Here is a 26,589-nt window from a genome sequence, read left to right as displayed (position 1 = left end):
CCCACACTGATGCCAGTGTGGGATTTAATGTAAAATGCACTACAGAGGGCATCTTACGGATGCCCCCTGAAACCTAACCTACAATCCACGTCTGGGCTGAGTGGCTGCAGAAGCTGCCACACAGCAGACATGTTGCCTGACTCATGGGTGGAGAGCCCCCCGCTCTCCTGGGCCTGCAACAATGCACATCCTGGGCGAGGTGCTATGTCTCCCCCCCCAGGATGGACAGGGGGAAGCTTCAAAGGCATACTGCCTCTGAGAGCTTCTCCAGACCATTTGCTGTACCCAGCAACTGGCCCCCACCCATTCTACCCCCACTCTGGCGGGAAGACTGGCGGGAAAAACTACGTCAGGAAGGGGGGTGTGCCAACCTTTGCCAACTCCACCCCTCAGGTGGAGGAGGCGAGGTGAAGCACGACCCCGGGCTCCGGCCATCTTGTAGATGGGGAGCCCTGCCCAATCCCAGCTAGGTTCCTGCCCCCCTCCCACAGGAGAGGAGCAGGCTAGGGGGGTGTACTCACTCCAGGACAGGGTCCTATTGGTCCCTGCTCTTGCCCTACCTGTAACACCCCTACATTTAGTATTTAGGGGCTCCCTGAGCCATCCTTCCTCAGATCCAGATACCGAAACAAGAAAGAAGAACAAGAAACGAAAAGACCTGCCGTGCAGCTGCTGAGAAGAGGAAGACACCAACTGATTTGGCCCCAGCCCTACCGGCCTGTCGACCCTCGATCCTGCTCCTGCTAAATCCCGGCGTCTCCAGTGGTCAGCAACCACAAAAACCCCGGAGGACCTGACTGCCTTGTGACTCTGACTACCTGGGTCTCCCACGAGCAGTGGTACTGCTCAAAGCAAGTAACAAGTCTGGCATCAGCCCGGAACCGCGAACCCTGCACACTCTGCACCCGCCAAGCCTGGCCTGTGCTGGAGTGAACCAAGACCCTGAGGACATGCCCACCCGGTGATTCTGACTCGGAATCCAGTGCCCAAGTACCCTCCTCGATGACCCCGACGACGCCTGCAGCCTCAGGACAAAGGACCCCTCCGACCATGACCAGCAGGGGGTAAGATTTCCCGAACTCAAAAGACACCCCTGCACCTGGGCCCCACTGCCAATTGTGTCCAACTCCTGGGTGCCTACCTATCCTCCAAGATCGCAACTTACCCCTTGAAGTATTGGTCGCTCCTGAAGATCCACTGTGCCCGAGCCTGCAGCCTTTGTTCCCTTTTCAAGATCCTCATTGGATAACATTGAGCGCCCGACGGCTCAAAAGCACCCTGCATGCACCCAGCCGCCTGAGTGCCCCTGGCAGTGCAACCTGTACCCTATTCTACTTCCCCATTTGCGCTGAGCAAGTGACCAGGAGCCCAGCTCTCACAGACGCGTGGCCTGCTAGCCAGCAGCCACCAACCGAAGGCCCCCTGCCTCTTATAGGATAACATTGGGCCTAACTACCTCTGCACCCGGCCGCCCCTGTGCCACTGTGGGTGTACTAACTGTAACTTTCTGACCCTGGAGGACGCCAGAGTCTATGCCCAGAACCTTAACTTCACCAGTCGAGTACTCACCTGGAAACCGATGACTCACTTGCTGCCATTGGATAACTGACTGGTTTTGACTCGAAAAATCTTTTGTGTGAAGTTTTGAAACTTTAAAATATTCATCTAAAATCAGCCGAATAACGAATTTCGAATTACTCACCTGTGATCAGGGTAGAAGTCAGTACTGTACCTTTCAGCCTAGTACTGAACCTTGAAAGTAATCCGTACCGGGTTTACTAGTAATCTGCATTTTCTCCATAGGAACCCGATGTCTGCTTTTCTATGAAATTTCTTCTAAGTGTCTACTTTTGAAAACTTGAAATATTCTTTAAAATTCATACGAAATACTGAAACGCAATTACCTACCTGTTTTAAGTTAAGACCCCAGTGCTGGCCCCAGGAGACCAGTGCTGGATCACAAAAGTAACGCGATCGTACTTTACCTGCAACCTGAATTTTCTCCCATTGAATAACATTGTCAGATTTACATTGAAAAGTTTCTAAGTGTGAACTTTTAAAACGGCTTTATATTCATGAAAATTCACTACAGTAACTAAAACGTTTTTGCTTATCTGGTTTCAGCTTAGACCCCAGGACTGAATCTAGGATCTGGTCCTGGGACTACTAAAGTAATCTGTTTAGTAATCAACTGTACGTACATGTGGAAAGCTCATTGAGCTCAATGCTATAGTGTGTTTTAGGATTGTGTTGCTTACTGTCAATACTGTATTAATTGTGCGCACAAACTCTATTGCTCCTTTGCAAAGTAATTACATGAGTACTCATAACGAGAAAAGTATATTTTTATAACTGTTGATTCTAAAAATAAAACTATATCTGTGGATATAAAAACAATTGGCCTGGAGTTCAGGCCTTGAGTGTGTGACACCTTTTGCTGACTGAGTGTGTACAACAAATGCTTTACACTGTCCTCTGATACTGCCTTACTGCTCGACCAAGCTACCACTTTGGAGAGTAAGGTCAGTTCTGACTTTTACCTCTGGGGTTGGTGGACTCTATACACACTGTACTCCATTCTAGTCCAGTATATATAGAGCCACTTTCTCATATTGGTGGATCAGCGGTGGGATACAAACTTGCATTTGTTGGACTACTTGGTTACCATCTGATCACACGACAGAACTCATAAATTGCCTTTAAGAATTCTGAAATTGGTTTTTCAAAAATACTAAAAGTCTTGTAAGGCCTTGCTTAAGCCCCATTAGAATTTTAGAAAAATAAAAGTCACTATAGTCAGGGTAGAGGGTTAGAACTGTCAGGTTAGAACGCCTTAACAGGACCCAGCTATTAGTGAAGATAACGCAATGGACCTGGTGGTTGAGGAGCTCAACCTCACACCTTACTTACACTTGAATTTCAAGGAATTGAGGTCCTTATGTAAACTTAAAAATATACCATTAGGCCTCCATCCAACCACACTAGGGCTCCAGGAGCTCCTGGCTGAGTATGCTAAAGGCCACCCCTCTGAACATGGTGAAGACCAGACAGAAGGGGGACAGGTGTCTGAGGAGGAGGATAATTCCCTCCCCCCAATCATCTGTAGGGAGGAAAGGGTCCCCATACCCTTGAACTCCAGAATCAGCATCTGGGAACCTAGGGACCACACAGGTATACATATATAGAGCCACTTTCTCACAGGATACCATACTCCAAGCCCAGTCCGGAGCCACAAGAATAACATGGGCCCGGTCGCGCCTGATCTTCTTCAGCACTCTGGGCAGAAGTGGTTTAGGTGGAAAGGCGTACAACAGACCGCAGCTCCACTCGTGACGAAAACAGTCTCCAAGCAAGTGCCACCTTGGAAATTCCAACGCGCAGAACTGATGACACTGCGCATTTTCTTCAGTGGCGAATAGATCTAACCAAGGCTCTCCCCACTGCTGAAATAGACCTTGCATCACATCTGAGTTCAGACGCCATTCGTGATCCATCAAGCACCAGCGGCTGAGTTTGCCCTCGACCATGTTCCCTGGGTCAGTTAGGATTATAAGATGTTATAATCAAACTGCCCATTCTGGCCTATGGGGACAGGTAGACTTGCAATAGTGAAAAACATAATTGGCTGTAATTCACTATCATGACATAATACACACATCAGGGCATGTCCTACCTTTCACATACAATGAGCCCTGCCCTAGGGCCTACCTTAGGGGTGGCTAACATGTTGAAAAGGGAAGGTTTAGGGACAGGTAAGTGGGTGCACGTACCAAGTTTACATGGCAGTACTAGGCTGCACACAGGCTCTGCAATGGAAGGCCTGAGACACACTTTACAAGCTGCTTGTGTGGGTGGCACTATCAGTGCTGCAAGCCTACTAGCAGCATTTGATCTACAGGCTTTGGGTACACATGGTGCACTGTATTAGGGTCTGACAAGTAAATCAAATAAGCCAATCATGAAGTCAATAATCCATTACAATAATTTAAACTATGGAGCACTTGCACAGTGGCACTGAATAGCAGTGGCAAGGTCCCCAAAGCATCTAACCAGCAAAAACATATAAAAAACAGATGAGACAACAGCGGAAAATGGAAGGGAGACTCACACCAATGGTACCAGGTCTAACAGTCAGCCTTTTGGTTTTTTCAATGCGTAACTTGTTTTGGCATGGTTTTTGTAAAACCTTAATGGTGTGGAAGCTGCCGGGCCCTCACCATTATAACAAACATTGGCTAAAGCAACATTGTTTTGGTCTAAAAAACACACACAGTCACAGTAGTTTCTGGCACTGAACAAAACGACTGTCGATATGCTCCTTGTAAAAGAACAGAATGCTATCACTCACAGTGAAGCTAGCAGAGAGAGAGAATAAACACAAAAGGTCACCCATGTCTTTGCATCAGTTGCAGATATACTACTTTTGTGAATTCACAAGACTTTACACAAGAAGACCAAGAAATAGTATTCCTAGAAAGTATTTCTGCATTTCAGTACGAGCAAATATCCAGGTGTAGATTTGCTCATGCGAAAATCTGAGTGTTTGAAAGATCACTTTCCCTCCAACCACTTTGTTTCCAAACCCTGAAATAATTTTTATGTCTGCCATTGTCAGGAGTACATTTCCAACCTTTTTCAGTATGGGAAAAGATTAGAGAAGAGTTGGTGAAAACCCTTAAAACATGCAAGTTAGTAGGTTCGCACAGACTCAAAAGTGCATTCCAACCCTGGAACTGTTGCTTACCACTATCTTCAGCCCTAGTATGTAGATCTGCGGAAACGTGACAACATAAGGGAATTGATAGTATTCAAACCCTACTATGGAAGGAGCCCTGGCATAATCAGAGAGGTTATTTCAGAGCTCTTATATACAATGAGATTGCTTCAATAATTTGTCGCTGCATTACATGGTACAAAAGGGACAAGTGGGTTTTGTTACAGGACAAGTAGATTTTATGAACCAACCTGCCACATGGACAAGTAGGTATTTTATTAAAATACCACACCCCTGAATGTTTTCATAAACCACAAAATGGCAGGATTATGTAAGGTATGTAAACTCATGATGTAATACCTTGACTAGTCCGCATCACCTTCTGAGATTCACCAATACCATTACATAGGTTCAAAACCTAAACCTGATGTTATACCATGCTAACTTTGATACTGTTTTTATTTGGAAAATCTGTTACCAAGAGGCAGGAAAACAACATCTTTACTGTGTGCGTTTCAGTTTATTACAATATAGACCAATATCAACATATCTTCTGAAATGCCTCACTTCACGATTAAAGTACATAAAAAATTCTACAAAAAAGCAGCATCTTTCCCCTTTTCATTCTCTCCCCAATTTGTTCCATTAAACCAAACCTGTAAGTGAGAAGAATGAACAAGCAAATCCCAGAGGTCAGCTTACTATAGAAGAAAATGCAGTTTGAGGAATGAAGAAACCACCCAGGTGGTAGGTCAAAATTATCACATTATTTCAACTACAGGGTCTCCTGTGTCAACTGCTTCAAATAAATGTCTGCATCAAGGCCATTCCAGAATGGAAACTGAGAAGGGTGCTGAGTTGAGTAATCGCTGCATGTAAGAAAATGGTGGGGTGCCCAAGGTGCTCACACTGGATCAGAGGAATGCATTTTATTTGGGTTGCGGTGAGTGGTGCGACTGAAAAAGAACAATGTTTGGTAATCCAAAGGATCTTTTTTAAAAACCTAAACACCTATAGACCATTCTAGAGAGATCTTTGGAACTAAAACACGCACTTGAATATTGCTCTTGCAGTTATACTTGTCCATGTATAGTAACTGTGAAGAAATACTCCAGGAATGAAGCTAGATTCTTGTCAGATATGGCAATGTTGCAGCTGAAGATCACCATACACGAGATATTCAAGTATGTACCAAGCTAGACGGCTTGAGATTTTGGAAGCAACTCTTTGGGAAAGATTCATCACAGAACATTCAATAAATTGATTTGGATACAGCCACTGGTGCCTTTCTTCATTTGTTGCTTGAAAGTAAAAATTCATTATGAGCAGATCTGTGATGCCGGCTTTTGATCTGATCCTTCCGCTGCCCGCAGCGGGAATGTGTGGGGATTACTCAAGATGTCACGGGGATTGCAAGTCCCACCACTAGGAAAGATGAGTAAGGCAGTGCATTTAAAGGAGTGTCATCATCTAATGAACACTGAGTACTGGAATACAACTGGTGATGCTTGCGGGGAGATTGTGTCCAACGTAAAAGGGCAACATATTCGCGACAATCCAGCAACGACGATTAATGACCGTTTCTTTGGTCCATAGATCTTTTCTTCAATGTGACAGATCTTAAATGTCGGACTGTGAGAAACGATAAGGAACCATTTCACTCCAAAGGATTCGCAGACGGTGCTGTAAGCATTTCAATCTTCTCCATTAGTAGGATTAGGACAGTAGCTCACAATACCACGACACAGACTGGAGAAGGTTGCCTCCTACACTTTAGAACTTGCCGAGCACTGTGGCCAGCAAAGCCATCCGAATATACATGCCATTCTCTGCCTGACGGAAATAGGCTGCTCTCGGGTCGGAGTCAACTTCAAAGCTGTAAAAAGAGAGAGAGTTTGGTAAATACAGCATAAATGTTTTTTATTTCCTTATTATTTATTTGTGTAAAACAGTTTTATCATCAAATATTTAAAGTACTTACACAACAACGTATGCCAGTCCCACCAGCACCCACCTGATACACATCAACTTAACCCACACAGTATGACCAATATTGCAGGTAACCCATGAAACTTTGGTGCTTTGCGTATGGGAAGATACTCATTTCATGAGGTGTGGGGTGCTCTGTGCTTTGTATATTATTATACAATACTTCTATTGTGGAGTTTTGCCACATCAAGCATTCTAACGTGCTGGGATGTGGCATGGTTGGGTCATGGGGATTCCAGAATATGGCAGTTGATGTATAGGTGAAGGCGCTGGTGGTGAGATGGTACCAGCTTACCGAATAAATTATTTACTTTCACTTATGGACTCCCGCTTCTTTTCAGTGGCAACGAGGAGGAGCCTATAAAAAAAGGGCCACAGGCATGCCTACAATTCACAAAAGATGCTCTGGGTATGAAAAGTAACTTCGATGCCTGCTTTCAAAGATACCAAAAAGTCCTAATCTGTTGGACAATATTCATTTGGACAGCAATCAACATGTCAAGATTAGCAAGCTTTAAATACTAGCATTCCTAACACTGTATACTGACAAGAACTTACTAGGGAACACAAGTTCTAAATATATATCAGTTCAATCAGTTTCATCATGGAATGTGCTATGTTAGCCATGAAAGACATTTCTTTGCCAAGACCAACTATATTTACAAATCAAGGAGACTTCAATTGGGAGTACATTTGCTCCAAGTATGCCCAATCTTTATATGTACCACTTTTAAACTTTAGTGACTTATTTGCAAGAATGCAAAGTAACCATTGCCACAACCATATCATCTTGTGGAAATGCCATATAGATGACATTTTGAATATTTGGAAAAGAGCGGAAGAGTCAATCCCTACATTTACACAATGCATTGACACAAGTAATCTCTATTTGAGGTTCACACCAAACAGTAGATCACAGTTGCCACTGCTTAAATTACTAATACGTCCTGGTACAGGCAGAGTTATGACACACAAGAATATAGCAAATCTACAGATAGGAACTCCTTGATGCAATTTAAAACTTTCCATCACAAGGAAATAAAAGAAATTTGCCATCTGGACAGTTACTATGCTTTATGAGGAATTGAATAGATCTAGGCACTTTCAATATACTTGCCAAACTATTCTTCTTTCAACTTTTGCGAAAGGCTCATCTGCAGAAACTAAAAGCCGGAGCCAGAAAACAGGCAAATAACAATAATAGAATGTGCTTATTGGAGACCATTCCCAAACCTAAGAAGGACAGTGATAGAAAAACCTCTCTTTACATGCCCCCAGACAGAGAAAACTAATCCTTCAGCGGGAGCAACTCTGGGTTTTTTATCTTAACATACATCATTCTGAATTAAATTAAGGCATTCTGTGGACAGCGTTACATGAACTAACCTTTGGTTCCCTATACACTAGGTTAGTCCACACTAGGGCCGTCACAAATGCTTAATTTGTAGAAGATTGAGTGCCAGTGGCCAGAGCTCTGATAAGAAGCATGCTGCAATTAAATGTTGCGATGCCCAATATCAAGGCTGTGTTTTCGTGAATCCACCTCATGCCTCAAGCCTACTACCAGATCCACTTTGCCCCTTTATCTCACTCTTGCAGGTTCCTGCTTTCTCTCTTTGGGACGGATTTTCAGTCTCTTCATCAGTCGGTTTTCCCCTCTCTTGCTCTCAGTAAATGTCTGATGAAGAAAAAGAAGTGCCGGTCCATAAACCTGTAATTGACTTATGTTTCTTACAAACCAGCTCTGTGTGCTTCTGTCCAGAAGCACATATGAGTAAGTATAGGTTTTACATATGCCATTGGCCTGTGTTCACTATTAAGTTAATCTTACGCTGAGTGACTGGCATGTTTGCACTCATTTGTGTTACACTCACACTTGTTTGTTCATCATTGTGTTAAAATGTAGGTGACAAACCTGTGGATATGGAATCCATCCCACTACTGGTTGTATACCTTAAGATGATCTTTTTCTACATATCTTTAGTCTTGCTACACTATATCAGTAGCTACTTTGACAGAGCAGATCCTTACAACTGCCATCACACCTCACACTGATGGTAATTCTAAAGGCAAAAACATGCCAACCACACTCTGCGGGTCGACTGACCATCTCCTTTGTTTTATTTACCCTACCCTGGGACTCAAGAATGAAACTAAGGGTCTATCAGGAGGTAGTTTTAACTCTATCCTTAAAGATCAGCACCCCCTCCGCTCTTTGCACAAAAATGATGCAGCCACACCAGCATCTATCTCAAAGTGCTCTTTTATTCGAGGGTTCTAGCCGTAACGCACAAGTTACTACTTGAGTAACGATATATCTGTAAGAGACATTAGTCACCTTACCTTAGAATATCCCAAGGCATCAGACTGGATCCGGAAAGCTTTCGTGAGCAGTACCCCTGCGCGTCGTTAGCGTCGAGATGACGTAATTGGAGCTACTTAGATGCGCCCACGCGCGCGGACGTCAGTTCTGTACACAATTTTCCGCGACAGGAACGTAGAGCCATGTAAGATACTGATCACTGGCGCATAGAAGCCAGGGCCCGAAAGGATGACAGTAACCCTAGAAATGAATATGCTACTTACCAGTATGCATCTGTTCTTGGCATGTAGGGCTGCTAACATTCATTTGCATAGATCGCCGCCTAGTGTTGGGTCCGGATGATTGCACATTGTTGTCCTGGAAGAGTCTTCGAAGTATCACGAGATAGGTGGCTCCTCCCCTGGACTACAGTGCGCATGGGCATCGACTCCATCCCCAGATTGTTTTTAGCCATTGTGGCAAAGATGGAGTGTGATAGTAGAAATGATGTCCATGCTAGTGATGAAATGCAAGAAGTAATCTGCAGCTGCTACAGGCGCCGGGGAGGAGGGTGGGCGATATGAATGTTAGCAGCCCTACATGCCAAGAACAGATGCATACTGGTAAGTAGCATATTCAGTTCGAGGCATGTGGGCTGCTAAATTCATATCTATTGCATAGAATACATAGCAGTCCCCTCATTAGCGGCAGCCGCCCGTGCCAGCTGCAGAAGTCTGAAAAAGAGTTTTGAGAACAGCCTGTCCTACAGCTGCCTGCTGTTTGGAGTGCACATCTACACAGTAATGTTTGGTAAATGTATGTGGTGTAGCCCACGTGGCTGCTCTACAAATGTCTTCCAAAGGAATGTTACCTAGGAATGCCATGGAGGCCCCCAACTTGCGTGTGGAGTGCGCCCTGGAGGGGACAGTTAAAGTGCGTTTAGCTTTCTGATAGCAAATCTGAATACACTTAACGATCCACCTGGCTATTCCCGCTTTGGAAATGGGGTTGCCTTTGTGCGGTGCTGAGAAGGCAACGAAAAGTTGCTGTGTCTTTCTAAAGTGTTGTGTTCTGTCAATGTAGTACATTAATGCCCTTTTAACGTCTAGCGTGTGGAGCATTCTTTCCGCTACTGTTTGTGGGTTAGGAAAGAATGCGGGCAGTTCAATTGTCTGATTGACATGAAACTGTGACACCACCTTTGGAAGGAACTTGGGGTTAGTGCGAAGCACTACCCTGTTTGAATGGACTTGAATAAATGGCTTTTGTATTGTGAGCGCTTGTAGCTCACGAACACGTCTTAAAGACGTGATAGCAATGAGGAAAGCCACTTTCCATGTCAAGAACTGAACCTCACACGAATGCAGAGGCTCAAAAGGTGGGCCCATCAACCTAGTGAGGACCACGTTGAGATTCCATACTGGAGCGGGTGGGGTCCTGGGAGGAATGACCCGCTTCAGCCCTTCTAGAAAAGCTTTAATGGCAGGCACACTGAAAACAGAGAGATGCTGCCTGTTCTGAAGATAAGCCGCTATGGCGGATAAATGTATCCTAATGGAAGCGTACGCTAGATTGCATTTGTAAAGATGCAACAAATAGCAGATGATGTTAGGAATGGATGCATCTAGCGGGTTTACGTTATGTGCTGTACAATAAATGACAAACCGCTTCCATTTTGCTGCAAAGCAAGCTCTTGTAGTGGGCTTCCGTGCCTCCCTGATGATGTCCATGCATTCTGGAGGCAGGTTAAGGTAGCCAAACTAAGACCTCAGGAGCCAGATCGCCAGATTGAGCTGGTGCGGGGATCTGGATGCTGAATGTCGCCATGGTTCTGCGTCAAAAGTCTGGGTGTGAGGTGCAGCCTTTGGTGCGGTACCACGGAGAGTTCTAGAAACGTGGTGTACCATGGTTGGCATGCCCACGTTGGAGCAACCAGGATGAGTGTCATCGAGTGTTGCTTTAGCTTTCTTGCCACCAGCGGTATTAGAGGTGCTGGGGGAAAAGCGTACGCAAATCTGCCTGACCAGTTCATCCATATCGCATTGCCCTGCGATTGTGGGTGAGGGAACCTGGCGGCAAAGCTTTGGCATTTTGCGTTTTCCCTTGTGGCAAACAGGTCTATCTCTGGATGACCCCACTGCTGGAAGTACGGGCGGAGTACTGATGGATGTATCTCCCACTCGTGCATTTGATGGCTGTACCTGCTGAGCAGATCTGCCATCTGATTGTCCTTGCCCGGGAGGTGTTCCGCCATGAGGAAAATGTTCCTCTGAATGGCCCACTTCCACATGCTCTGAGCCAGATGAGACAGCTGTGGAGAGTGCGTACCCCCCTGCTTCTGGATATAGTACATGGCAGTCATGTTGTCCGTCCGGATCAACACGACTTTGTTGCACAGATGTACCTTGAAGGACTTGAGTGCCATGAAGATTGCCATCAACTCTAGATAGTTGATGTGTATCTTCTTTTGCTGTGTCGTCCATAGTCCCTGCACCGTGTAGTGGAGCACATGAGCTCCCCATCCCTGGAGAGAGGCGTCCGTCGTTATGATGATCTGCGGCACAGGCTCCTGGAACGGTCGGCCCTTGCAAAGGTTGTGTGGATTCCACCAATGCAGAGAGCTGTATGCCCGACCAGTTACCAACACTAGGTCGTTCAATTGTCCTTGAGCCTGTGTCCACTGATGCGCCAAGCATTCTTGGAGCGGACGCATATGCAACCTCGCGTGCGGGACTATGAAGATGCAGGAGGCCATCATGCCTATCAACTGCATAAACACTCTCGCTGGGAGTGATTGTTGCGGTCTGAACCGTTGGATGAGCGACTGGATGTTGTCGATCCTCACCTGGTTTGGCTGAGCTGTAGCAGTCAACGTATTTATTGTCGCGCCTAGATACTGCTGCACATGGGCTGGCTGAAGGTGCGACTTGGGATAGTTCAGTGAGAACCCCAGACTGTGAAGGAGGTGAATTGTGTGGGACATGTCCACGGCGCACTGCTGTTCTGACTTTGCTTGAACGAGCCAGTCGTCTAGGTAAGGGTAGACATGTATGTTCTGTCTCCTGAGGTGCGCCGCTACAGTCGCCAGACACTTTGTGAACACCCTGGGGGCAGTGGCCACTCCGAAGGGTAGGACCTTGAACTGGTAATTCTTGTTTTGTATGGTGAACCTGAGGTATTTTCTGTGGGATGGGTGGAGTGGTATGTGAAAGTAAGCATCCTTGAGGTCCAAGGTTGTGAGGAAGTCTCCCTGGTTTAACAGTGGAAGAACCTGCTGCAGTGTTAACATGTGGAAGTGTTCTGAGAGGATGTACAGGTTGAGGGGGCGTAGGTCCAGAATGGGTCTGAGCGAGCCGTCCTTCTTTGGGATTAAGAAGTACAGGGAATAAACCCCTGTGCCTTCTTCCTCCACCGGCACGAGCTCTATTGCGCCTTTTTGCAGCATTACAAGAACCTCTTGCTGCAATAAGTGCAAGTGCTCTGCTGACATAGGTCGTTGTCTTGGGGGTATGTTGGGTGGAGTGGACGTTAACTCTAAACAATAACCGAACTGGATAAGTTTCCTCACCCACCTGTCTGTGGTGATGGACGTCCAGACTGGCAGGAACTGCTGGAGTCTCCCCCCCCCCCCGACAGGTGTTGGATGGTCGGGGGGTAGGGACAGAGTCACTGTTTGTTGGCAGCAGAGGAGCGGGAACTATTGTTGCCTCTGCCTTTGGCGATGTTGCCTCTGTAACCACCTCTATTCTGTTTCGGGTACGAGGCTTGGGCGCCTCCTCTGCCGAAATGTGACTGCTGGGCCAAGTGGCCTCTGGTAGTACCCCGCGCACTTGAGCGACGAAAAGTGTTTCCTCTGAATTGCTGAGACTGAAGCGCCCCCATGGACTTCGCCGTCTCAGTATCTTTTTTGATCTTCTCGAGGGTGGTGTCAACCTCCGGCCCAAACAGTCTGTCTGGATTGACGGGCTGGTTGAGGATAGTTGTCTGTATTTCTGGTTTGAACCCGGAGATGCGGAGCCATGCTTGACGCCTTAACATAACACTTGTGTTGACTGCTCTTGCTGCTGTATCCGCCACGTCTAGCGCACATTTAATTGCAGCGTTAGAAATGAGCTTGCCCTCCTGTATCAGCAACTCAGCTCCTTCTTTAAACTGGTCTGGAAGGTGTTGTAAGAGCTGCTCTAAGGTGTCATAGTGCGCCCTATCATACCTGGCTAATAGGGCTTGTGTATTGGATATGCGCCATATGTTTGCTGCCTGCGCTGCTACCCTTTTGCCCCCTGCCTCCAGCACTTTCGACTCTTTGTCCGGGGGAGGAGCTTCACCCGTCGTCTGTGAATTTGTCCTCTTGCGGGCATTGGAGACGACCAAAGAGTCTAGAGGCAACTGGCCTCGTATATAAGCAGGGTCCCCAGGTGCCGGTCTGTATTTCTTTTCTATCCGTGGGTTGACCACCCGTGCCCTGGTGGGTTCCTTGAAAATGTCAGTAGCATGTTTGAGAACCCTTTTAAGCATTGGCAGTGTTTTTACAGTCTTTTCCGATGCAGAGAATGTATCAAACAAAAAGTCAACTTTCACAGGGTCGGCATGCATCTCCACTTTGTGATTTGCAGCCGCCCGTTCAATTAAGGCATTAAATGCCGCTGAGTCCTCAGTAGGAGAAGCCTTTATTCCATAAAGCTGTGGGTCACTAACCACCTGTTGGTCACCCTGGTCACCAGTGTCTATCCATGAGTCCTGCTGCTCATCAGGGTCATTATTGGCAGGGAAGTTATACTCCTCATGCTGTTCATTGCCATCCCCATCTGAGTAAGTGGGTGAAGGTGTTGGACTCCTCCTAGGCTGTTGAGGAATGGGCTCCACAAGCTCTGGAGTATCTGGTGCAGGCCTTTTCTTTTTTAGAGGGATTACATAGGAGTCCACCGGCTGGGATGTAATTTTCCTCTTGTAGAGCATTAATTTGCCCGTGTCGGCGTCGATAAAATGCTCCGATTCGTCGTTCTGCGAAAGTGGTCGAGCAGAGCCTCCACTACGCGGAGTCTGCCGCAGCCCCTCCGAGTCATCGGGCACTGCACGAGGTGCGAAAGCCTTCGGCGGCAGAGTATAAAGGATCGGCGTCGAAGTCTTCTTCGGCGGAACTGTTGTCGTCGGTACTGAGGGCGTCTTCGGCTCCGACGTCTTGTCCCGTATCCTCTTCAGGGAGTCCGCGACCTGCTTACTAAAAGAAGCGGACGGCTTCGTCGATCCGACCGAGGGCCTTGATCCACCACCAGGTGATGATCCGAGCGTCCACGACTGCTGTGTGGGCGCGGACGCACCCTCGACATCAAGGGTTCGGTCCCCTGTCTTGGCCTTAGGCGTCGACGCCGCCGGCTTCGGATCGCCAGATTTTTCCCTTTGCGACGTGGTTCCAGACTTCGGCTCGGCGGCCTTCGCCGACGCCACTTCGACTGACCGTTTGCCTGTAGGCGCGGTAGTCTTGGGTGAAGGTTTCTCGACAGTCTTCTTTAACGTCGACTCCACCACCTTACTCGACACATGCTCGACGACCTTCTTCGAGCCGGCCTCCTTGGCCCCTTTGGGTGCCTTTTCGTGTTCGACCGCCTTTTTTGGCCTCGAAGCCTCTGAAGACGACGGTGTCGAAGTTGTCTCTGCCGTCTTCGGTTTCGATGGCGCGTCGGCCATCTTAGAAGAAGTCGAAGCCGATGGTTTCGGTTTCGTTTTCTGTAACGGAGGCTCCGCCGAAATGTCTGTAGCCGGGCCAGAAGGCGGGGCCGAGGACTTAGGTTGAGGGTCGTGGGTAAGGCCGAGTGGCGATCCCGTGACCTGAGCCTTAGTTATTGTACGGACGGGGCATAGCTCTTCCTCCGAGCTATCTTGCGCGGCCCCATAAACTTCCTCGTCGTCCCCTACCTCCTTGACGTATTCGTCTAGGTCCAAGCCCTCAACGGCTTCACCGTAGTCGGCCTCGACCTCCGCCGATGGAGGCGAGATCTGAAGCTGAAGCTCTTGCTCGTCTGCTTCGGGGTCGTTGAAGATGTCCACAGGTGCCTGTGCCAATCGCTGGGCCTCGAGGCGCGCCACGCGGCAAATCTTGAGCGCGCGACTCCCCAGAAAACCGACTCGAAGAGTTGGAGAATACACGAGAACCGAACGCCAACAATACCGACGAGGTCAGAAAGCCTTTTGGCCTTTAGAGAACAGTTTTTTACCGATTCCGAAAGGAGACGTCGAAATCACATCCGAACCCAATGGCGGAAAAAAACAATCTGGGGATGGAGTCGATGCCCATGCGCACTGTAGTCCAGGGGAGGAGCCACCTATCTCGTGATACTTCGAAGACTCTTCCAGGACAACAATGTGCAATCATCCGGACCCAACACTAGGCGGCGATCTATGCAATAGATATGAATTTAGCAGCCCACATGCCTCGAACTCAGTTTGCACAACGGGGAGGATGGGTAGGCGGTAAGGAATCTATCACTAACTAATGTCTCTTACAGATATATTGTTACACAAGTAGTAACTTGTGCATCTGAAAGAGACAAGTTAGTGATAGATTCCTTACCTTAGAATAGACACCCCAGCAATACCAACCCCGGTGGTGGGTCTGCAAATAAGATTACACTAGAAAGTCATGGAGAACTGAACGGCCAAAGAAGCCGTCCCTCCGGACCTGACTGTCAAGGCAATAATGCTTTGTAAAAGTGTGCAGTGAAGCCCACGTGGCAGCCTGACAGATGTCTTGCAGGGGGACACCACGTCCCAATGCCGTAGTGGCAGCTGTTTCCCTGGTAGGATTGGCACGCAGCCCCACTAGAGGTTCAGTTTTAGCCATAGAATAACAGGCCTTGATACACAAGACGACCCAGCAGGAGATAGTCCTCTTGTGAACAGCTCGGACTTCTTGGCACCTGTGTAGCCAACAAAGAGCTGGTCATCCACCCAGAATGCTTGTGTGCGAATCAGGTAAAAGGAGAGCGCACGTTTTGGGTCAAGACGGTGGAGCCTCTCTTCCTCTCTCGTAGGATGCGGAGGCGGAAAGAAAGTGGGCATGGTGATAGTCTGCCCGATAAGGAAGGCAATGACAACCTTTGGCAAGAAGGAAGGACGAGTGCGAAGCACAACCTTGTCCGGATGAACCGACAGAAAAGGAGTCTTGCAAGAAAGAGCCTGAAGCTCACTCACTCTCCTGGCAGAGGTGATAGCTACCAGGAAGGCAGTTTTATAAGTCAGAAGACGTAAGGGACAATTGTGAAGCGGCTCAAAGGGAGCGCACATGAGATAATCAAAACAAGATTCAAGTCCCACTGAGGCATTATGAAAGGAACAGGAGCGAACATATGCGTAATGCCTTTTAAGAATCCCTGTGCAACAGGGGACTTGAATAGAGAAGGCTGATCTGGAAGTCTAGAAAGGCTGAAATGGCAGATAGGTAGCCCTTGATAGTGCCCAGAGCAGAGCCCTGTCCGGCCAGAGAAAGGAACAAAAGGACCTCAGAAAGAGGGACAGAAAGGGAAACCACAGTCTTGGCTGTGCACCATACCACAAATTTGTCCCATCTATAGACGTATACCGATTTAGTGGAGGGACGCCTGGCTGCCAGAATGACATCACAGACTTCGGGAGGCAAGTCAAATAGAATCAACTGTCGCCACTCAATTTCCACACATGTAGGTGGAGGCTGGGCAGGTTCGGGTGGAGAACAGTCCCCTGCTGCTGCGACAGAAGATCCTCCCCTAGAGGAATGCGGATCGGGGGATCCAGGCTCATACTGAGTAGCTCGGGATACCAAACTCTTCGAGCCCAGTCCGGAGCCACAAGGATGACTTGGGCCCGGTCGGGCCTGATCTTCTTCAGCACTCTGGGCATAAGTGGTATAGGCGGAAAGGCGTACAACAGACCGCAACTCCACTCGCGACGAAAAGTGTCGCCAAGCGAGTGCCGCCTTGGAAATTCCAACGCGCAGAACTGATGACATTGCACGTTATCTTCGGTGGCGAATAGATCTAACCAAAGCTCTCCCCACTGTTGAAAGAGACCTTGCGCCACCTCCGAGTAAAGACGCCATTCGTGATCCATCAGACACAGGTGGCAGAGTTCGTCTGCCCTTGTGTTCAAAGAACATGCCAGGTGTTGAACCGTCAAGGAAATGCTGTTACGTTCCAGCCATGTCCAGAGACGCAGAGCCTCCTGACATAGGGTCCACGACCTCACCCCGTCCTGTTTGTTGCAATACCACATGGCGTGGTGGTGTCCGTGAACACCTGAACTACCTTCCCCCTGATAGAGGGGAGGAATGCCTTCAGTGCAAGAAGGATCGCCCGAAGCTCCAGAAAGTTGGTATGGAGCCGGGACTCCGCCGGAGACCAGACGCCTCTGATCTCCGCCTCTGCCATGTGGTCACCCCATCCCTGGAGGGACGCATCCGTCACCACCGTGTGCTCTTGTTGGGGACGGGAAAGGGACCTGCCGCTGACCCAATGGCGATTTGTGAGCCACCACTGCAATTGTTGTGCAGTGCCCTCAGAGATCTGGACATAATCGGACAGGTGTCCCTGATGCTGCGCCCACTGGAACTTCATGTCCAACTGCAGAGCCTGCATATGCCACCTGGCATGGTTGGTCAGCAGGAGGCCATGAGTCCCAGCAGCTTCAAGGTATTCCTTACCGTAACCTAGGACAAGTGCTGAAAGATCGGAATCATATCCCGAATGTCCTGGGCTCGCTGTTCGGGCGGATAAACCCGAAACTGTGCCGTGTCTAGAACCGCTCCGATGAAGAGGAGCTTCTGGGAGGGAATAGGGTGCGACTTCTGCACGTTGATGGTAAACCCCAGCAAATGCAGGAGGTCGGCCGTAGTCTGGAGGTGGGAGACGACTGTCTGAGGCGAGCCTGCCTTGAACAACCAGTCGTCGAGATAGGGGAAGACTGAAATCCCTGATGATCTGCACAGATGAGCTGCGTCCACCGCCATCCCTTTGTGAACACCCGAGGGTGGTAAGGCCAAAGGGGAGCGCGGTGAACTGAAAATGCTCCTGGACCACTGTAAATCACAGGTAACGCCGATGGGCCGGCAGGACGGAAATATGACAATAAGTGTCCTGCAGGTCCAGCGCCACCATCCAGTCTTGTGGGTCGAGAGTAGACAAGACCTGAGCCAGAGTGAGCATTTTGAACTTCTTCTTCTGGGGGAAGCGATTTACGTTCCGAAGGTCCAAGATGGGACGTAGACCCTGGTACTTCTTCGGAACCAAGTAGTGGGAATAACAACCACAACCTACTTCTGGCGTCGGAACGCACTCGATGGCCCCCTTGGCGAAGAGGGCCATAACTTCCTGCTGGAGAAGTGCCAAATGATCTCCCGACATGCGGTGGAACTGTGGTGGCATGGCTGGAGGGGTCGACTCGAAGGGGAGGGGTAGCCCCTTCGAACAATTTCCAGAACCCACCCACCTGTCTGATGTAATGTCGCGCCAGTGGGGGAGGTGATGACGAATCCTGCCACCCACTGGCGTCTGGTGGGCCTGAAACACCGGACTAGGAAGGTGTGGAGGCACTGGCAGCGGGGGTGTTGGTGGACTGACTCGCATGCTGGCCCCGTGGCCCGCCTCTGCGAGCCTCCACGTCCACGCTGGGACTGTTGCTGCACAGGCTTGTTCTGAAATGAACGTGGTTCCACGCCCCTTCCGGAGCTTCAAAAGGAACGAAAGTTGGAAGCGGAAGGAGTACGTGTGGCCAAAAGGCCTAAGGACTTGGCCGTGGCCCGAGATTGCCTGAAAGACTCCAATGTGGAATCCGCCTTATCACCAAAGAGGTGAGTGCCATCGAAAGGCATGTCCATCAAAGTATTCTGGATATCTGCAGAAAAGTTAGTCATCCTCAACCAGGCTTGACGAAGTAGAACCACCGGTATGGAAAACGCCCTACCCAGCGAATCAGCGGCATCAAGACCACAACGTATAGTGAACTTGGCCGCATCGCTCCCCTCCATAAGAGCTCAGGAGAGAACTGTCCAGGCAAACTCCGGACACTGAGGTAGCACCTGCTCAACCGCATCCCATACAGAATGGGAATAGCGGCCCAAGAGACAGGCAGTGTTCACACCAGAGTACAGAACATGCAGAAGAATAAATCTTCTTGCCAAACTGCTCCAATTTCTTGGATTTCTTGTCTGGTGGAGCAGAAGGAAACGCACTCGGGGATGTCGAGGCCTGAACCACCAAACTCAGGTGTAGGGTGCTAGGTGAGAAAGGCAGGGTCGCCCGGGGGCGGGCGACGGTGGCGGCCCACACCCTTGTCCACAGGGGCCCCTGTGTTGGACCGGGACCAAGTGCCCAGAAGAACATCAGTAAGCGCATCATTAAACGGCAACAGTGGTTCTGTAGAAGAAGAAGCTGGCCGAAGCACTTCAGTCAGTAGGTTGGTCCTGACAGCCACTGTAGGGAGTTCGAGGCCAAGAGCCTCAGCCGCCCTACGTAGCACCGTGGAAAAGGAACCACTCTTCTCCATAGTAGCTGAAGGGGATGGTGAACCAGGCGCCGGAGTGTAATGCGGGCCACCCGCCTCCTCATCCCAGTCGGGGACAGACTCGCACTGTGCTGCGAGAGGGTCTTCAAACCCTTCCCAGTCCTCCCCCCTTCCTCCACAAGTGGACGAGGACGTGGGTGAATAAAAGGGTAAAAGTCCCCCATCGGCATCCGGATCGGCGCCAGGAGACATCCCTCCGGCACGTGCCAACTTCGGAAAAGAAGTCTATGCCGGCGTCGGATGCTGGCTGTCGGCACCGCCGCCGGCGAAGTCGGTGGGGGCTGTACAGGGTCCACCGGCAAGGACGGGGAGCCACGGAGGCCTCTGGGCATCGACTGTGTCCCTCGAGGAACGCTGAACAGTGGGGCCCGAAGACGATCCGATGGGGCCGCACGGGCAGAAGATACATGCCAATGCAGACACAAACTCTTGCAATTCGGCCGGAGTCGCCGATGGACCCGTGAATGTTGGGTAAGCCAACAGTCACTATTCAGGTTGAGTTGGAGCCGCAGGGGTGGTACCACCTACCCCCTCAGCCGTGTCCCGCGTCCGGCAAGGGGAGGACGAAGAGCGGCGATGATTCTTCGACTTTTTGTGCCTTACCTGACTCAGAGTGCGAAGACTTTGAATGATGGTGCTTGCTCTGCACCCGGGCCCTCGACCTCCCACGGGACCGGGAACGACTTTCGGGACCGCTCCCGCAAAGTTTTCGGGGCCATGGCCTGGCAGTGGGAACATGACTCCGTATTGTTGTCATGCCCCAGGCAGAAGAGACACTCACGTGCGGGTCCGTCAGCGACATCGTGTGCAGACAGATCTCGCAAAGTTTGAAACTGGGCATCCCTATGCACCAGAGGTACAGTGTACTTACAAATCATAGCAAAAAATGACTTAGTCAACAAGTGACAGGGTACCGCTCTCTCCGGATCTGCGCTTGCTGGGACAGAAAAAGAAAGAACTGATATCATCGTGAGTCTGCGCGTCTAAGTAGCTCCAGTGATTTCATCTCGGCGAATAAGCCTATCGACGCGCAGGGGTACTGCTGATGAAAGCTTTCCGGATCCAGTCTGACGCCTGGGGATATTCTAAGGTAAGGAATCTATCACTACCGTGTCTCTTTCCGATTGCTACTCCTAGGGGTGTTTTGTGAGGAGGGGCCATATGATGGACCATGCCACCCATGGAGTGGGTGAGGCTTTGGTCCAACGAAAGGAGTAGTTTCTTACCTGTAACTCCAGTTCTGTAGTAGGGGTATCTCAGTTATAGTCATAATCTAGTGAATAATCCCGCCCATGTGCGTGGACCCCAGAGTAATCAAAAATAATCTCTTAAGCGGTCTTCTTTGCAGTCCTGCATAGACACTTAAGAGAAAATTAAGACAAATAATGCAGCCTAACATATTCAAGGCTACAAAGGCCACCACTTCATCTAAACAGTGAAAAGGATAGCCCACCATGTCCGGTTTTACACTATTTACCAAGTTTTCCTCACAGGGAAAAATCCCCTTCATCAAAATCCTTGAAATGATAGAGAGGAAGGGTTGGACAGACAAGCCCCCATAGGCTGCCATTATGTGTCTGGAAAAGGGATACCGTGTGTTAGAAACGGGATCTCTGGCTGGCCAAGGCTTGCGCCAACGTCAGTCAGAGACCACCACTTCCAAGTCAGGGCAAGGGAGTCACACACCAAGACAACCCCTGCTCACCCTCTAGGTAACGTGACGCGAGCAGCAAGGCTAATCTCGGAGGCGATGTGTAAAGCGTTTGCGCGCGCACCCCAGCGACAACACATCGCCTCCAAAATTAGCCTTGCTGCTCGCGTCACGTTACCTAGAGGGTGAGCAGGGGTTGTCTTGGTGTGTGACTCCCTTGCCCTGACTTGGAAGTGGTGGTCTCTGACTGACTTTGGCGCAAGCCTTGGCCAGCCAGAGATCCCGTTTCTAACATTGGTGGCTAGCGGTGCGGATTGGACTTGCGTTTGCGCTGTACCACAGTGGCGACAGGCCACACTACAAAACTCTGCAATTTTAGATAACCACATTTTGGGGATTATTGTTTTTTAGGGAAGTTCAGTTTCGCTTCTCCTGAAAGGTGTCATTTTGTATTTTGTCCAGTACCCTGTTCCCCGCCCTGCTCCCAGAGTTTGGTACCTGTGTCACTTGTGGTCAGGTTGAGAAAATCAGGGGTGGTAGAAACTGCCTTACCGGTCCGAGGGGAGGGTTGTGTGTGAATGAGTGTTGTGTTACACTGGACAGTGGAGTGCAAGTTCTCTGAGATAGGAATCTTGCTGAATTTTGTAATTGTGTACTCCTGTGTAAGCTCAGACCCCCAGGTTCCCTGTGTCAAACTCTTCTTGAGAACGTCCTGCCAAGATGGAGCTTGTCTTTGATCTCAGTGATCTAGTTTGGTACAATACGCAGGAGTTGGAAGGGTTCTGTAAAGAGAGAGACATAGGGGTGGATGGGTCAGATACTAAGTACGAACGTAGGAACTACCTGGTCCAATGGTGTAAGGTACGAAGGGATCTTGAGCGCAGTGAGGAGAGGGCCCGGGCTGCACGCCATGAGGGTGGTGAGTCTGTGGGGAGCCCTGAAAAATGTGAAGTGAATGAGGATGACAGTGATTGGGCACCAGCAGATAGTGAGGACCCCATAGATAGGGAGTCCCTTGCTGGGTCCAGTGTCAGTATCAGCGCCCCATCCCTTTCCCTGTCCCCAGAAGAGTGGTTGGATAGGAGGGAAGAGCGGGAGCATCAGCTAGCGATGGAACAGCTCAGGTTGGAGCACGCCAAGCTAGAGGCTGACAGGGCCTTGTTCAGGGAGAAGGTAACCCTAGAGAGTAGGTTATCCCCTGAGTGCAATTTTCATTTTCTGGATTCCCCAGGGAGGGTTGAATCCAGTGGTGGCAGCTATTTAAGTGTTAGTGTAGACAGTCCCACTCCCAGTTTCCCGAGTGTGGTGCCTGTTTCCCCAGAGGAGGAGAACAGGTTGAAATTCAGGAACCTTAGGAAACTGTCTCACCAGTCTTGGGAAGAGTTTGTGGATGAATGTCAAGATGCACTGTGTGATTGGCTAGAGGTTCACATGGGAACTGAGTTTACCAAGCTATTTGATCTGGTTCTAAGAGAGCAGGTGCTCAATAGTTGTTTGCCAGGGTTGCGCCAACACCTGTTGGAATATGGGTTGACTGATCCAGACACCCTCGCAGAGGAAGCAGAGCGCTGGGACAGTGCGAGAGGTTCTGTAGAGTCACCAGTGAGTGATTCCAACAATAGTGGGTCAGGTGTCCTCCAGCCCAGCGTGGTGGAGGAGGGTGAGAGTAGCCCAGCTAGGTCCCAGGTTAGTGAGGAGGGTGTAGGGGCTGACTGCCTGTCTCAGTGGAGCGGGAGTGAGTGTGTGACCGAGAGTCCCCAGGTGCCCGAAGCCCTGTCACAGAGCCTGGATGGTTTCTTTAGGGAACACCAGGATGGGAACCTAGGCTTGCCTGTTAGTTCACTTGAGGGAGATCTCCTAGTGTGTAGAGGACCTGGAGCATCTGTAAGCGGAGCTTCTATGGTTCTAGAGTCTGGCAGTACCGCTCCGGTAGGGAGGGTACAGAAGTCCAGCGAAAGGAGTGATTGGGGGATAGTATGCGAGTCCCCAGAAGTCCTGGAGTGCCAGGCAGTGGTTCCACCGAAGGTTTTAGACCAGAGGTTGGAAGGCCAGGTTCAGGATCCGCCTGACCTGAAGGGTGGGACTACTGTAATCAGTGTCCTGACCAGTTCTTTTTCCAGAGGTATCGCCCCGGTTGGGAGGGAGCAGGACTCTGGAAGGGGGTGCAGAGGGTGGGAGAGCCCACCTCTGACCCCGGTGCAACCTGAGGGGTTAAACCCTAGGTTGGAAGAATGTTGTTTAGAGGGAACCCCTCGCAGGAGGAGGAGGAACCCTAGAAGAAGAGGTAGGGGGAGGAGAGCCTTCCCTGAGACTCCTGGTTCGCCTGAGGTTGTAAACCCTAGGCTGGAGAACCAGTGGCAGTCTAGCCCTGTCTTGCAGACAGGAAGGGTGGAGCATGGCTATTATGTGCCAGGGGTTACTACCCCCCACTTTGTGAGTAGGCAGGATCCAGTGGTACCTGGGTGGCCTAGGGCCTGGTCCTGGCCGAGGGCAGCTGGGGAGTATCAGTGGGGTACCCCAGTTAGTCCCTACAGTAGTTTTAGAAGGAACCCTAGGGGTTCACCGTGGCGTAAAACAGGAGGGTGTCCCTGCAGTTGCGGGCCCGCGTCCGTGTTTTATCGCCCCAAGCAGGGAAGTCCATCACGGTGGTGATTGGTCTGCCCTGCGTTTTGGCTGGAAGGGGGTCGTGTTGGACTTGGGCCTTAGGGCAGGTTCACCCCTAATCTTTTTGCTTTTGTTTGTGACCCAGTGTTAGTGATTTTTGGGTCTCTGCGCACTTTTTCCCTGTGTCCCAGAGTAAAGTGCGTGCGTGTAGTATGGCTGGCCTGCCCTCCCATAGGAATGCATGGAGAATGTGTGTGTCCATGTTAGTTCCTGATGTGTGGGGAGTGCAGGCTCGAGTTTGGTATGTGTGAACTCGTGAGAATGAATGCTGCGCGATGGTATGTGCGGCTTGTATGTGTCTAGAAGGGAAGTGCTACTTCTGGACATTGATGTATGTGTGCAGTGAGGGTGCTGGAGCGTGATTGGCTGGAGCTGGCTGGCATGCCAGGCTCCAGGAAGTCTGGATGGGTCTGCCCGGTGGTGAGTGTGAGATCAGCATGAGTGATGTGTGGGAGGAGTGCACCTGGGTCCTGGATGGGCTGGGTTTTTCCCCACACAATGCTGGCTCCGCCCCCCTGTGGTTTGTCTAACGACCCAAGCCTCCCCAGTGAATGAAAGGGGTGGTTGGGCCATCAAGGGTACTCCCAAGCCAGCTGCAACTGGTTTCCCCCCACCCTGCACCCTGAAACAAAGGATTTCTCTGTATAAAAATGGGGCTGTGTCCCCACAGAAGTTGTTCTACTTTTGGATCCTTGCCAGAGGGGGCTGTTGCTGCTGCTGGGGCCAGGAGGACCGCCACTTGGCTTGTCTCCCTGCCTGGAGACCCAGTGTGCTGGCTCTGGCCCTGCCTTGCCCCCCCTGCCTGCCTCCAGACCTTGCTGGAGCTTTGCTGTTGCCTGGGAGCGCTTTATTTCTGCCCATTGGCGCTGTGAGCGCTTTTCCCTGCCCTGAAGCGCTTGGGAGCGCTGTGGATTGCCCCTAGCGCTAGAGAGCGCTTTATTTTACTTGTTGCGCCTGGAAGCGCTTTTGTTGCCCAGCCAGTGCCCACCCGGCATCTGCTGCGCTCGTATTTGATGTACGAGTGCCCACCTCGTTTATTGTTGCCAAAGTGCTCAGGGCGCTGTTGTCCTTTGCCAGGCGGCTGCCACGCCGCATTTGCCCGTTATATTTGGTTATTATCTGAAGCCGGAGCCCACCCGGCATTGCCCGTGATCACCGCCGCAGCCCGGGCTGCGAGGAAGAAGCCGCCGTCACCGCCCGGCCGCGCTGGGATTGGCCCAGCCGGCCGAGCCTCCCGCCGCGTCATCGGGGGAGGAGGAGGAAGCAGGAAGCAGCCTGCATTGACCGGCCGAGGCTCCCGAGTGGAGAGGAGCCCCGCCTGCGGCCCTCGCAGAGCCGCCGCAAGGAGACCGGCAGAGGGTGCTTCCCTGCCCCCGCAGACCCGGTGAGTGAGGGAAAGGGTCTCTGGAATTTAGAGTGGCCCCGGTTGGCAGCGGGCCACTCCGACAACCTGGGGCATGTGAGTTCATGCGTCCACGAGGGCGCCGGGCGCCTTAGGTGATTTATGAGCCCCGAGAGGCTCCAAGCATCCCCGGGGGTGACAGAGCGGCCCCGGTTGGCAGCGGGCCGCTCCAACGTGCCCAAGTGTATTCCGAGTCCACGAAGGACTCCAACGACGCCCGCATTTCTGTAGTCGGAGCCCCAAGGCTCCTGGGGGCAAGTCGTGTATTTCGAGCCCTGAAAAGCTCTTGGGCCCCCTTGTTCTTTAGAGCCCCGAGAGGCTCCGTGTGCAATTTAGCTTTACAAGCCCAGAGAGGCTCGAGGTGCCCTTTTATTTGTTTTAGAGCCCAGCAGTGCTCTTGGGGGGACACAGGCAGTTTGTCAGAGCTCCGTGGCTCCCACACTGTGTTTCGCCCATTGTGTTCTTGAGCCCACGAGGCTCCAACGTTGGCCAGCAGTATTTACAACTGTCCAGCACTTAGTGGACAGTTGCCACGTTTAGGCTTTGTGTGCTGTGCTGCCTGCGCAGCCTTCCCTGACATTGAGACTCAGGGCATTCCAGCCCTTTCGAGGCCAGTTGGCCTGGGGGACAATTCTAGTGTTGTGCCATGTGCACCCTGCGCAATTTATGATTTACTGCTAATTTGATTTCTGCGCAAATGTTCTACCTGCACCTCTGAATGTGTTTTAATACCTCATGTGCCATGTTCTTTATGTTTTATCCCCTTTGCTAAAACGGACCTGCTTAGAGGAATATTGATGGTTTATTGCCTTTGCTAAATGTGACCTGCTTAGGTGATTATTTTAGGTTTCCTTCCCTTTGCTAAATGTGACTTGCTTAGGTGATAGGTTTTCCTTCCATAGGTCCTGATAAGGTCCTAGTTCCCTGCGTGATTTCCCTACAGTGTTTAGGGTGGCGTAGGAGGTATTTACCCTTTACCAGTAGTTACTGGTTGTATGCTACATGTAACTATTTTGTGTGCTACATTCATTATATGTTTATGTGCTAAGTGTTATACCTACAAGTATTATCTCTAAAAAGTGCATACCCCTGACAGTGGTCCAGGTGGCCCTGTCCTGTACATAATCCCTTGTAAATCTTGCCCGTGCCTGTTGGCACATTGTAAAGTGTGTGTGTTATCTAAGGTGTTTTTATTATTATAATACAAAGGCTATTTTTGATATAACCGTGTGTGGAGTTTCCTTTGTGGTGGGCCTCGGGTGTTGTCGCTGGGGTGCGCGCACGAACGCTTTACAGTTCGCCTCCGAGATTAGCCTTGCTGCTCGCGTCACGTTACC

General features: G+C 50.2%; 1 protein-coding gene across 7 annotated transcripts in view; it reads right to left on the bottom strand.

Moving 5' to 3' along the window:
* Positions 1–5,214: 5,214 nt before the first annotated feature.
* The window catches only part of CAD (carbamoyl-phosphate synthetase 2, aspartate transcarbamylase, and dihydroorotase), a 414,808-nt gene continuing 393,433 nt past the window's right edge, over positions 5,215–26,589 (bottom strand). For all 7 annotated transcript variants that reach the window (XM_078650082.1, XM_078650077.1, XM_078650079.1 and 4 more), the window contains one exon: positions 5,215–6,590. In XM_078650082.1, coding sequence (XP_078506208.1) covers positions 6,488–6,590 — 103 coding nt within the window. In that variant the 3' untranslated portion in view covers positions 5,215–6,487. The remainder of the gene's footprint in view (positions 6,591–26,589) is intronic.

The sequence above is a fragment of the Lissotriton helveticus genome, chromosome 6 (genome assembly GCF_964261635.1).
Source record: "Lissotriton helveticus chromosome 6, aLisHel1.1, whole genome shotgun sequence".
Taxonomy (NCBI): domain Eukaryota; kingdom Metazoa; phylum Chordata; class Amphibia; order Caudata; family Salamandridae; genus Lissotriton; species Lissotriton helveticus.
The sequence above is the reverse complement of the archived record's forward strand: the minus strand, read 5'-3'. Positions and strand labels throughout refer to the sequence as shown.